Source organism: Phymastichus coffea, unplaced genomic scaffold, assembly GCF_024137745.1.
Source record: "Phymastichus coffea isolate CEN01 unplaced genomic scaffold, Cenicafe_Pcof_1.1 PCOF00036, whole genome shotgun sequence".
NCBI classification, from domain to species: Eukaryota; Metazoa; Arthropoda; class Insecta; order Hymenoptera; family Eulophidae; genus Phymastichus; species Phymastichus coffea.
The window spans coordinates 1784655-1798092 of NW_026706847.1; the positions used below are offsets into that span (position 1 = coordinate 1784655).

At 41.4% G+C, this 13438-nt stretch overlaps 1 protein-coding gene across 1 annotated transcript in view; it reads left to right on the forward strand.

Moving 5' to 3' along the window:
- LOC131663435 (uncharacterized) overlaps positions 1–13438 on the forward strand; it is a 63278-nt gene that overhangs the window by 43625 nt on the left and 6215 nt on the right. The window contains exons 3-7 of the mRNA XM_058933844.1: positions 4881–5032; positions 6004–6179; positions 6641–6900; positions 7518–7840; positions 11523–11778. Of these exons, the coding sequence (XP_058789827.1) occupies positions 6652–6900; positions 7518–7840; positions 11523–11778 (828 nt within the window). The 5' untranslated portion in view covers positions 4881–5032; positions 6004–6179; positions 6641–6651. The remainder of the gene's footprint in view (positions 1–4880; positions 5033–6003; positions 6180–6640; positions 6901–7517; positions 7841–11522; positions 11779–13438) is intronic.

Genomic DNA, 13438 nt, shown 5'->3' on the forward strand with positions numbered 1-13438 from the left:
CTAATTAGTGTCTTGAGGACAATTTATTTTTTTCTCGTCTCTAAACATATTTGTTACATTTTTTGAGAAATATAAAGACATATTTACAAGCTTTAATATTTGGTTGTGCTATTATATCTTCTATTCGTGATGGTAGTTGTATATTCAATTTTCTGAGGTTTTCATACAATTTTATTCTTTCGTCATTATACAGGTGGCATTGCCATATAAGGTGATTAAGGTTTTCGGGGAATTCATTACAATCGCATAAAGGATTTGTTACAACTTTTATTCTGCTTAGGGATTCACGCAAATTGTAATGATCTGCTCTACATCGGTTTATTGTGACAATAAACCTCTTTGGAGGTTTTTTCTCCTTTCTTAAATATCAAAAACCTACCCATGATTGAATGAAATTGATTGATTAATCATTGAATAGTTTTCAGAAATTAATTCTCTATACTGCTGCAGATCCTTTTGAGCAATATATTTTTATTCAGAAATGAGAGGTTTTAGAAATGTAATTAATTTTTCTAATCAATCTAAAGATCAATGAATGCAAAGCTCAATAGCTTGCTTCTAAATTATCAGTGCGGCATAAGTCTACTTGTTAGATTTATTTACCATAAAAATGCTAAAAATCACAATTCAAAATTTACATATCATGGCTTCGGCTGAGCGTTATTAGCAAGCGTAGCCAGGTTCGGAGCAGGAGTCAGAGATGAAAAGAGGTTGGCAAAAGTAGAAGCATTTCGTTCCAATATTACCGCCTGGACTTGTGTGAAGTAAAGCTCGACGGTCGTTATAACAAACGTACAGAGTGTGCGGGTCGCTATCAAGTTCATACATACAACAAATGCGTATCCTACCGTTCGCGGGCATGTCGACGCCATCTGGTTGCAGGTCAACCACGAGGATACCGCACAGCGGCAGTTCATAGTCAAAGTCAAAACATTTTTTCGCCTTTTTTTGTACACGTTTTAATGCTTCTAACAATTGAAAATTTCATAAGTGTAGTGATAGTAAACAAAGGATTGTCGAAACATGGCGGTATAAATACCATTTCTGCATTGTCTGAACACCCAATAAATGATAAATATGTCATCGGTTATGAAAATGTATGCGTTAGACATAGAAAAGCAAAAAATATAAACGTAAATTTTCTGAGCTGTTACGTATTTATAATATTGAAAACAATATAAAGCGACAATCGGATGCAATAAAATAAAGGAATTGTTATAAAACCAATATAGGCATAATATACGTAGCGTTCAACGATTGCAAATCAAAGAAATAAACAAATTTGCGCCGTTTGAGACTGAGAATATAACAAAGTAACAATCACTGTGATCTCTGAATATAATCTCTCGCACGCACACAATTTTTTGCATATAAATATTCCTTGCGATGTAAATATCACCATGCTATGTAAAATTTGGATTACAATATTTAATACCTCTATGGTAAACAAATCTAACAAGTACGTGTGTCGCGCTTATGATTTAGTATAAAATAATTCATTGCTCCTTAGTTCGATAAGAGAAAGATTGCTCAAATGGATCTGTAGCAGTTTAGAGAATTTATTTCTAAAAGTTAATCAGTTATTAGTTAATTATATCATAAGCATTCGGGTAAAACGTTAATATAAATTTTTCTGTACAAGAGCTTTCGTGTTGTATATGTGCCATATTTTTTGTTGAAACTCCTCGACTTGCCATCGTACTTCTTTGCTTTCTCTCTCTTTCTCTCAATGGTACGTACATTACCGAGTGACCATGGTATAAAAAGATATTATCTTTTTGTCTTCGTATCCGTTCTTTTGTAGGGGGAATTACTTGGTTCGATCAGTCCTTTTCTTTGTAAGTATTCTCTCGTGCATTCTTTCAGCGAGTTGCACTTTCAGCAATTCTAACGTTCAAAAAGACTTGGAAATCAATTATAGCTTGGCATTCCCTAGCGTCAAGTTGTCTTTCAGAAAATCAAAATAAAAGTATATATTGCAAGGATGAACAGTAAATTCCAACGCCATTGATTGGCCATCCATGTGCGTGTATGCAAAGCCTAGGCAAAATAAGAGCTACGGACATGCGGTTATTAATTGGAGTTCTCGCAGTGCCTCAAATACGAGTGAAAATATTTTCAGAAAAGCGAATACTAAGGCTTTAACATGCTACACAAGGCTACCACGGGGACGCATCGTACCAAATTCACGCCCCACGTAACAACAGCCGAATCCTACATGCGGCACACGAAGTTAATTTGCGAAGTCGGCTCAGCGAAACGTGCATTAGTATTTTTTCAAGGTAACAGGAAAATAGAACAAGTGGATTCTCGACGTTCGCCGCTGCAGCGAATTATTGCTCGAGTTTGAAAAATGCATTTCGACCGCGAGCTGGATATGCGCGCCGCGCACAGAGGGTTTCGTTCGCTTTCTTTTTCTCTCCCACGTCGAAGACTCGTACATTCGATGCGTCGCGGTAAAAACGAAATAGGGATTCAGCTTTTTCTCGATACGCGCGTACGCGTCGCATTTCGAGTACGTTCTTCTCGCGCATAAAATGCGCAACCACGTACGTGCAGCCACGGACGCACTGCTGAATTAACACGTCATCAATCCCCCGACATACGTGTTTCGCACAATTAATTTTCCGATTCCGCATTTAATCGAGAGAAATCGATACAACCTTGAGCGCACATCGACGTCGTCATTAGCCTTTTAATTAATAATCGATGAATTCGCAACGTGATTATACATTCTGATCGGAATCTCGCGTGGTGACAAGACAGCCGTACCGTCGTTTGATAAATGACCCGTCCAAGCTTCACACGAATAAAAAACAAAGAAAATAAAAGAATAATGACGGTGAGTTCGTACTAACGTTAATCGCTTGATGGCGTAGTAGCAAATTGCAGTGCTGCGACTGTACAGGGTCGTCTCTAATCCGCCGTGTACAGGAGAAAAAAGTGAGTGTCCGAGAAAAGTGGGCCGCGATGTCATCGTACTCAGCTCCCCGATATGCGCACCTGCATCGCCCGGGTGACACCGTAGGAAAAAGCTCTTTTTCCGGGACGAGCTTGCTTAGGATCTCGCCTAGCCTCCTCCCGGACGTTGTACGTTTTATTTCACGCTGGGGACTTTTCTTTCTGCCGCGACTCTGATCCGATTTTTATGCTCTAAATAAGATTGCGAAAAAAGAAATAATATGGCTTAATGTTATTTCAAAGCGAAATGGATGACTTTTGTTAGGGTTACGTCTGCTGTGTCGTGAAATGGCTGTCTAACAGTGTAAATACGATTTTGTTGTGGCTGATTTATGCCAATTACAATTGGCATACAGCAATTGACTGCACAGCGTAGAGTGAAGCATGAGTATATATGATTAATTCAAGCGTGCATGTAAAGTGTTAAATGCTCGCAACGAGCCAACAGACTGGATATTATGTGCTTTTTATTTTAAAGTAATCATAGAAGACGTCATTATTTTTAATATAAAAAACGAAAATATGCACTACCATAGTTCCACATATGCATGTCTGTGTGAATCTTCGATAGTTGTGAGGTTTATTCTCTGGCAACAAGTATATGAAAACAAAAAGCTTTGATATGGTAGGTCGAGGAATCCTCTTATAAGATGGCGTTGCAATAAAAGAATCTCTTTCTGGGGAGAGCGAAAATGAAACGAGGCAAAAGCAATAAATTAGTACATCTGCAAAATACGCGTATGCAAGAGAATTCTTGCGAAACGAGATGAAAGAACATTTACCGATATACAAAGCGTGCGGGTGCAAAGAAAAAGGTGATAAAAAGTGACGTTCCAGCGGTGACAAACCCCTCAACAAAGACAAAATAACTCTCACCATAGCTTATTCATACGCTACAAACAAAAGCCCGAGCACCGAGTACACTGAAGCGAGGGCAATTATATTCCTCGGAGCATCCCGCCAAGCGCAAAATTTCCATCGCGCGCGTATGCGCGAAACGCGAGCTGAAGTCTAGCTCGAGCCGTGGAGACGCTGGGCGCTCATAACACGATGCTTGTATTTGGCCGCCGGCGGGAGCATTTGGCTAATGCGCACCCTAGCTAGGGCATATCACCTTATAGCGCGACGCGAATTTCTCGTGGAAATGCTCTTTCGCGTCTCTTCGTTGTAGGACCCTATGCATACTGTGCCTAAGCTATTTTCGAGTTTGCCGCTTGCGAGCGAGCAGCGACGAGAAGCGACGCGTGCCCGCGGTAATTGACCTGCAAACAGCGACGAATTGTCTGCCTGAGTTTTCGACGTTAAACGAATGAGGCGAGACTAGGCTTGGGTTGGGCTATTAAATACTCAATAACTTTCCAAATGCCGATGTTCTCCGCTCAAACGCCGGACTATTTTTTTCAGCTTTATTTATTATATTCAATTAACAGAAATGAATCGTCGTTGCATTGGATATTCTTCGTTTGCTGTGCATACGCAATACTTTTGCAATAATGAAACATCCTTATTCAATATTCAAACCGAAAACGGATCATCATAACGTACGATATTTGGCTGAATGCGTTTTCTACATCCCGTCAAGCGAAACGTCGATACTCCATAGTTTACAGAATGCCTGTATAACATCACTATAATACATTATTACGCTGTATATACGTGAAAGAATAGCGTGGGAGCGTTCTCGAAGCAACGCGAGAATACGAGCGCAAAGTTTGCCGAAACAATCGGTCCGTTTACATTCTAATGAACTTGAAATAGCTGAGCTATAATTTGTACGCATAAAAACGCGCGAGCATTTCGAATGCCATCCGCGCAATGTGCAACCCCATGTACATCCCAAGTAGAATAATTCCGAAATGGTCAGGCGCTCTGTAGAATATCAGCGGGAACGAATCATCTATCGTTTATTTCTGTTTCAGGCAGTCCAAAAAACCAATTCAAACAGTACCGCTGTAATCGAGACAAGGAAGGTCAGAGTCATTCCTTATCCAATTGTCTAATAATAAATTGGTTGAGTATCGAGATGATGGCTTCTGCTAGTGATGTCAAGACCAAGTCTCGACAAGCTCGCGTGAGTATACGAGTACGTACGAAGAGCGATGGGACATCCGAGAGAGAGAGAGAGAGAGAGAGAGAGAGAGAGAGAGAGAAACCGCGTTTGTAATCTGATATAGCTTTCCAAATGTAGGTCACGCACACCGCGCGCGTGAGAACGATAATGTTGACGATATAAGCGACCAGGATTTTCGCGCAGATATAATAGATCCTTCTAATTCCAAATTGACGCGATGTTTCACGAGGCGCGCGTGATCAAGCTTTGCTGCGGCTATTTCGGTGTCTTTTGAACACCATGCACGCAGGCTATCGGCATGACCGATGAGAAATGATGATTCCTCGCACGTGTCTAAATATGTGCTAGAGCCCGCGATCGTTCTCTCCGTTCGTGACTTGGAAGCTACTTATTCGAATGAATTTTTTACGGCTCAGTCAGCTCCCTTTGCATATTTCAGTATGAGTTTGAAATAATAGATTCGACTGATTTTTACATATATATATATTTTTTTTTTTTTTCGTGCTGAATAAAACGGTATATCGACTAAAAAACAAGTTTAACCATTTCAGTGTGTATCCGGACGAGAAAGATTAAAAAAATCTTGTAAATTCTCGCTTCGAATTCAATGCCGAATAAAGTGATGTGAAAGAAGTTTACGCAAAGCTATCTTGAAAACTGTTAAATTTCCGATTGGAATAATAATGCGCACGGTCGAGAGTGAAAGTAATTTCCACTGTAAACACAGTTCTTCCTCTTGCTCAAGATCGCAGCAGCAGCACGCTTTCTCTCGCAACATGACCTACATTCCGACGCGTATATACATCTTTCTTAGTTTTAATCAGCAGCCAGTTTTAGTGATGTAGATTGCTATGCGCGCGTGCAAAACTTTGCCTCGTCGCTAGTAAATTAACACGGCGCTCGCACACACGCAGAGGCGCCCTTAACTCTTCGACCCCAAGCAAACTCTGATCGAGAAATTGTAATTGCAGAACGATGTAGCTGTCGATTGGCGTCACCGTGTGATCGAATTAGCCGCAAACTGAAGGAAGGAGAAGCAGCGGAAGACAGACGTCGAGCTGAGCTTTCGAGGCGCATCGGCGACGACATGTCGTCGCGGCGTTCACACGAGCAAAACCTGACTTAAGCCTGCAATCAACGTAGCACGGTCAGTATGTGAAGCATCTTCATTTTTCTTACATCAGCTCCCAGCTGATTGCTGACGATTGCTAGATGCTCTTTGCCGAGATGAACTGGCGCTCTCGCGAATGTAAACGCCCACCGTGGTCTTTTTCTAGGCGAAACAAGCAAAAGTGTTCGCGATATGAATGCCCCTTTGAGAAGCTTGCGAAATCTCAAATGTTTTTCAAAATTATCCTTCGATACTGCACAATAGTATGAACGTTCAGTGTAGATAGCAGCGCAACAACTTAAATTAAATAAACACCACAGCTGCTCTTTGCGTCATCAGTTGTCGGAATAATTGATGCAATAATCCATTCTAGGCCTTATCTCAATACAGCGGAAGTAGCGTCGGCAGAATCCTCGCACAGATAAACAAATGATTTAGACGTGATCAAGCGTTGAACGCCAGCTGCGACTAATCCGATATCGACGTGTCTGTTGCAGGAGCGTGGCGAATGACAATGTCTGGCGAGGTGAGCGTGACGAGCACGCTGCTGCCAAGTGTGACGCGCGTCGTGGAAGCGAGTCGTGCGCCACTCGAGCTTGGCCCTGTGGCGGTGGTACTCGCTGGAATAATCGTGCTCGTGCTCTCGTTGCTGACGGTCGGCTGCAATTCCATCATCCTCGCCGCGTTCTACAAATACAAAAGACTCAGGACTGCTTCCAACTACCTCCTCGTGTCGCTTGCCGTCAGCGACTTTTCGGTGAGCGCACACATGGCAAATTGGTCGGCACGTTCAGCAATCGCGTCTTACTGAGCACCGCTCCCGAGCGAACAGTTCTCTAATCGAGTCGCTTTGCTGGGGTTCTGCTCTATACACTTTGTTCCATTTTTGAATCTCGTTCTATATGCCGTGTACGGTCGGAATTTGCAACAAGATAATTCATTTTTAAGATGATACGTACTTGCATTGTAATTTTTAAATGGTGGTGAAGAGAATTCGAAGTAGCGTCTGGTTCTAATTCGATAACGTTTTCGATAGGAATATTGAAATATCGACATTTCAAAAAAAAAAATCAAACAATTCGCTTTGCAAGCATTATAAATTCCGTAAAAAAAATTGCCTCGAAACAATAGCAAGCCAAGGTGCCTGAAGTAAACAAAGCACCAAGAGTCATGTAAACTCGCATTCTCGTAAAATAACCCAGCATCAGCAGAAACACGGTATTATAACAGTCCACATAGCGAGGTCACGTCAAACGCATACACATCTCGTATTAATGAAAAGACTGAATTGCCATCAGCAAACAACATCATCTTTCCCCTCGGCTGCAAACGCACACACACGCAATGATTAAAAACAAACATTGCATTCAACAGGTCGGCGTGTTCATGCCGTTCGGTACGTACCTTGAGCTTGCGAATCGATCGGAGGCGACCAACACGAGACCGGTAGCTGCCATCGCTGGTTTCTGCGTGTTACCTTACTGCGCCCTCATAGCACTTTGTAGCGTCAGTGTACTCGTCACCGTCGCCATTGCCGCCGATCGAACCACTTCGCTCGCACAACCGCTCAGATACAAGAACATCATCACTCACAGCAGCATCGAGAAGTACATCGTGAGCTTCTGGATTTATGCCATCGCTGTGGGATTGTCGCCTCTCGTATATGCTAGATTCTCCGACACTAGCCAGACCTACAGGTGAGTTGCACTTTTTTACAGACAAACTTCGATTGGTTCGTTACGTTCATTAGGACATTCGATTTCAAGCGCGAATGATTCGGCAACTTTCTCCAGTTAAGGGGCACTTTCATACCTTCAATTTGCACTTAAAACGTTGAGCAGAAACTAAGGGGAATAAAATCGCTCAATTTCATTTCCATCAGTCATATAGCTTGATTACTTTTACTCTCAACAAAATGAAAAATGTTGGATAAACTACGCGATGCTATGAAACACTTTGCAACTGACGCTAAAAAAAGTTACTTAGATTGAACAATGCAATTGCGTAATGGATATGAAGAACTTCAAGGGTTGGGTTCCGATCTAAAAGTTACGCTAAATATTCGAGAAAGGCCGATAGAACGTAAAATGCAACTTTTACAAAGTCAATGTTACAAAAGTAAAAAATCCTTACGACGTAGTAGAAAGGAAAACGTCGCGATCACGTGAGAAATGGGGAGCATTTGTTCGTGAAAGCGTCGCGCGGCTAATGCACCTGAGAGAACGATTATGTGAAAGGGAGGCTGCGACGATAAAGATATACGCGTGGTAAGCTACAAAACGACTATTCAGCGTATGCAATCGAACGCTGTCGTCTTCGTACGCGGGGTCACGTACTTCAAATATAGCGGCTTGTATGACAGCTCCGCGCAGTGCCTGAAAAAATTCTTTCTGCAACGGAGATTTTGAAATTACGGCGATTATTGCCTTTTACTTGAGCGAAGCAAAGCTCAATAAACTTGGTTAATTAAGTGGTCAATACGTAGACACTTTGTACAACTCGTACGCAGATGCATTTAGTTAATTCCATCGTATTCGGGTGGAACAAAATTTTGATCTCGTGACAGTTCTGCATTCAGCTATGCATCGGATCATATGTGAGTCAAAGCGAACGACGCGAGCATAAGTACAATGAGCTTGCTACGCGAACGAAACTTTGATAATTACATGAATTCGTCGAAGATGTATGAAGGGCTAAGAAAACTTGGTATAACTCGCAGTTTCGAATTATATCGCTCATCTCATTTTAATTTGCCCTTGATATTGCTATACAGTTAGCTTCTCGTAAACTTGTTACTCTATTTGCTTATAAATAAAATTGCTGTGATACTTTGTCAATTACGCAGCTACTCACGCTAAAATTTAAAAACATGTTTTAGTTCGACCGTAGATTGTGAATTCCTTATAATCGAATAAATCGTCATAAAAGAACCCGAACCCCTCATCGTGACAATTGAATTAGTCAGTAATAACCTATAGGAACTTTCACTCGGACACGGAAGAAGATGATCGAACGAGGAGCTTATTAGTTGCATTAGTCGTGGGCGGCTCTTTTAAGACGATCGAGCCCGTAAACCTCGGGTAAATTCAATAAGATCGTTGTCGCAATGCATGCGTATATACCTTTATTACGGTTGACTGCCGAGACCTCGTGTCAGACGTGCGTAAACGGAGTCCCATAACGTGCAGCAGGTTTTATCCGTTGGGATATCGGTTGACAATGCTACTTGGACGCTTTATCGTCGCATCTCAGCGAGCCTGCTTATGTTTTATCGACCAATTTCTTTCTGACAACGAAATATACGTATCTGTATAAATATTCTGGCACACCTTTCCAACCTATAGTTACACCGGTAAGGAAGCATTCTTATACAATGTTTTTGAATTTGGAATTGTTAATTTGTACGCCATGATCGTTAGAGCTAAAAAAATTCTAGAATATTGCTTCTAAAAATAACAATAATAAACATAACGCATATATGCACGTTGTTCAACAGCGCAAGCTCTCCGTTTTCATAAACCTGAAAATTTGATGTGACATTTACGTCTACGCACATCTTGCGTCTCGCGTAATATGCGCAAACATGGGGCTCCCGTAAAATTTCGGCTTCTGTTAGAAGACAAAATAATGAAGCGTAAGAAGGGCTGATTGAATGGCGTGATGTTTGTTGCTCCGGGTATTGTACCAGTTCAAATGGCATAATAAGGATGTATGGTAACAAGTCTCTCTCGCTCGTGCATTGCTTTTGGCAAGTTTAATTAAAATTTTCAGCAGCGCTATATCTCAAATTAATATTGCACTGGTCAGTTTTATTATCGTCTATTAGTCGTTACTACGTTCGTAAACTTTTTCATTTCGTTGGGACGAGAGAGGCTAAAGTTTGTGACTTGCGAAGTACCTGGGATAAGTCACATTCACTGGCTACTTATGTGCACTCGTACCTTTATTGCAAAGAATGGTCTCATAAAGCCAAAGAGCTTCTGCAGGGGGTTAACCCAAGTCAACCCTTTTGTCTTTCGCTTCTTTGTCCGAGTATAAATATTCTCGAGCGACGCCTGTACTCGAAGAAAAAGTCATTTAATGAAATGATAACAATTTATTAGACATTGACATGTAAGTATTAAAAACAGAATAAAAGCCATCGTTGTCGCGTTTACGTTCCACGAATAGACACCAAAAGCTTCGTAGTTCAGTGAATGCCGATACAGTCATGTCGTAAGCTTTTAACTGGAAAAAAAGTCGGGGAACAAAGAGCCAAGCTTTTTTCAAATCATTTAGCGCACACGAAGCTTACGCGTCTGATGGCTTCTCGCGACACGACGCATGGATTATCGGATTTTGGCGTGCGCGAGATGTGGGGCCTGTATATCAGCGCTCGCGCCGAAAGAGCTTGTTTTTTTCAATTTTCCAGCTCGCCGCGGCGATCATCGCCAAAATTTCGCGGCCACACGTGGCCCGATAATGCCGATCAATATGCCAAACGCACAAATCGCGCCTGTGCTGTTTGCGATCAGAGAAAAGGTCACGAGTGAAGTCTCTTGGAAAATAGCAATTATAAAGCCCGCTGTTTTTACACTCGATACGACGCTAAAATTTATTATTGTTATCGGCATGAGTTACGAGGAATTTAATTAAGAATGAATTTGAGTGGCGTTTTCAGAAAATTATGCCAGAGAAAGAGAGCTAATAAAAATGTAATAAAAACGAAAAAACTTAATTACCTCGCTCCTGGAAACGAATGAGCGGTTATAAATTAAAGCTACTCGAGTATACTAATTTCACAACTCGTTTAACAAATTTAATTAAAATTTGCATCTAACGCAAATGAAGATTTTTTTTTTCGACATCTGATATTATGCATTCGGCAAATACGCACGTGCAATATCCCAAGACATGGATTTCGCGAGAATGGCAGTCGCGATCAACGCGAAAATCAGGGAGCCCCGGAGTGATTCACGCGACACCTCAGCCGGATAAATGAATCCGAAAATGCGACAAAATGATGTCTGCGAGCGTGGAATCGCGCGTTGTAATATCGCGTCACCGTCTGCTGGTCCGTATACAATAGACGATTATTTATAGCCGGGATGGTTTCGTATACACTGTAGGTACGGGACGTGTATTTACGTTCTCTCGATCCCACGTATACTTTGTCGACGAAAATCGTACTTTCTCTCGGTCAGCGTGTTATGGATCGAAACGCAAAAAGACGAAAAAAAAAAAAATCTAAGTACCAGTGTAAACGCGGACGGGGTTTTGGTTGATCAAACACTGATATCATCCACTTGTATGCGTGTGGGTGTGTGTTCCCCGCACGCCACGTCGAAGAAAAGCCGAAAAAAAACATTTCAATAACAGGAGACTCTAATGTTCTTACAGTGGCAGCTGTCGGTTCAGCGGAGTGATAATGCCACCAATGCGCGTCATCCTGTTCGCGATGGTATGGGCGCCGAGCGCTTTCATACTGCTTGGCTGCTACATGTACGTGTATTTCGTGGCACGAGCTCACGCCCGTGCCATTTACACGGTCGAATTGTCCTTTCGCAATCAGACGCAAACCATGGCGCTGCCGCGTTATGGACAAACACTCGCAGTTACCGTTGGCGCATTCTTCATACTTTGGCTTCCGTTTCAGGTAATTCATTTGCAATTTATTCTTTTTACTTCTTTTATTGTATTAACACTTTAAAGAATCTAAGCTCGAATGATCAAGACCTTTGTCCAATATTTCGCTCTCCTTGCAACGAAAGTTATCGAAATCGCTATCTATCGTGTATCGGCAAAGTTCGACAAACACAAATTCCTTTATATCAGTGAAATGCTTGCAAGATAATTAGCATGATCTATTTAAGCGTAAAATCTAAAATAAGTGTGAAAGTTACTTGACAAATCTATCGAACAATTTAAGCACACACTCGATAGTGAAGCAATTTCTATTCTGACTGATTGCGACAATCGATAACTCGACGTAATAAACGCTCTTGACGGCGAACTTGGAATTTCCGACTCGACAAGTACGCGACAACAATTTCTGATTTCGCAGCATTGCATTCTCTCTCTCTCTCTCTCTCTCTCTCTCTCTCTCTCTCTCTCTCTCTCTCTCTTTCCCAGTGTCGAATGCGCAACTAATTCCATTCTTCCTTCGATCGATATTTCTATTCTTTTCTCTCACGAGCTTTGTTTCTCAACTGAATACCTAAAATACCACAAAATTGCCGTCTTAAGTTAACATAAAAATACTTCTTTCAATGTCTTACTCACACGCCGACACGGACGTGAAATAGTACATCAAAAACGTTAGATTAGCAACACTCTGAATGTAAATGAGCGACTCGAGCGAGCGAGAAAACGAAACATTTGGTGTAGCTCCCTCGAAGAAGTTGTAGTGTAATGAAGTTTTCCTCGCCCGACGAGCAAGCTAAGCATCTCCCTGTGCTTCTCTCGAATCCCCGCGCGCAAAGTTGCCAAGTGGCCGGGCGACGGCCAACTTTCCTAATCGCGCAGACGGCCCAAAGAGCCTTCCTTTCCTTTTATCCTCTTCTCTCCTGTGAAAACACAGAACGAAGAAAAAGCACTTTATTCGCATTTTCTCGCTTGCACGCTCTCTTGGATCACTTCCCTCTCTCACCGCTCAGGTATGCGGATGAGTCCCTCTGTCAATTCTTATTAAACTGTTCGAGCTTTTAGTCTGCCGACACGCTCGCTCTTTGCTTTTCTTTTGTTGAACTGCTGAATCCTTTATCGCGTCTAGACTTTTTTTCTCTTCTACCTCGAGGTGTCAATGTTCCATAACTTTGCCGAGACCCGTGAAGCTGCGAAACTTTGGGACTCTGACTACAGATTTCAGGTGGCTCCATCAAATTTTATCGTACGACAGAGTCGAACGAACAATTTTATTTAGACAATATTTTGCACGAACTTTTAGATTCCGTAAAAATAAATATATCGATCTAAATAAACAGAAACGATTGTCAAAGTTGAGTCTTTATATATAGGTAAGATCGGTCGGAGGGAAGGATCGCGTGTTCACATTTTCGCTAATAATTTGAATAATAAATGACAGATTCTTTCTAAAAATTATAATGTTGTCCAATACAATTACTAAATTAATATCTGAAAAGAAAAGTAATAGTCATTGAACTGATAAATAAATATAGAAGAAAAATACGACAAGTGGTCGCGTTTTAGAGACGAAATCGTGAAAGTAGTAACATAAAAAAATTTTGTTTCGTTATTTTTTCACTATCAAGCATAAATTCGTTGCTTTTTGAAGGAGTAGTCAAATATAGAACTAC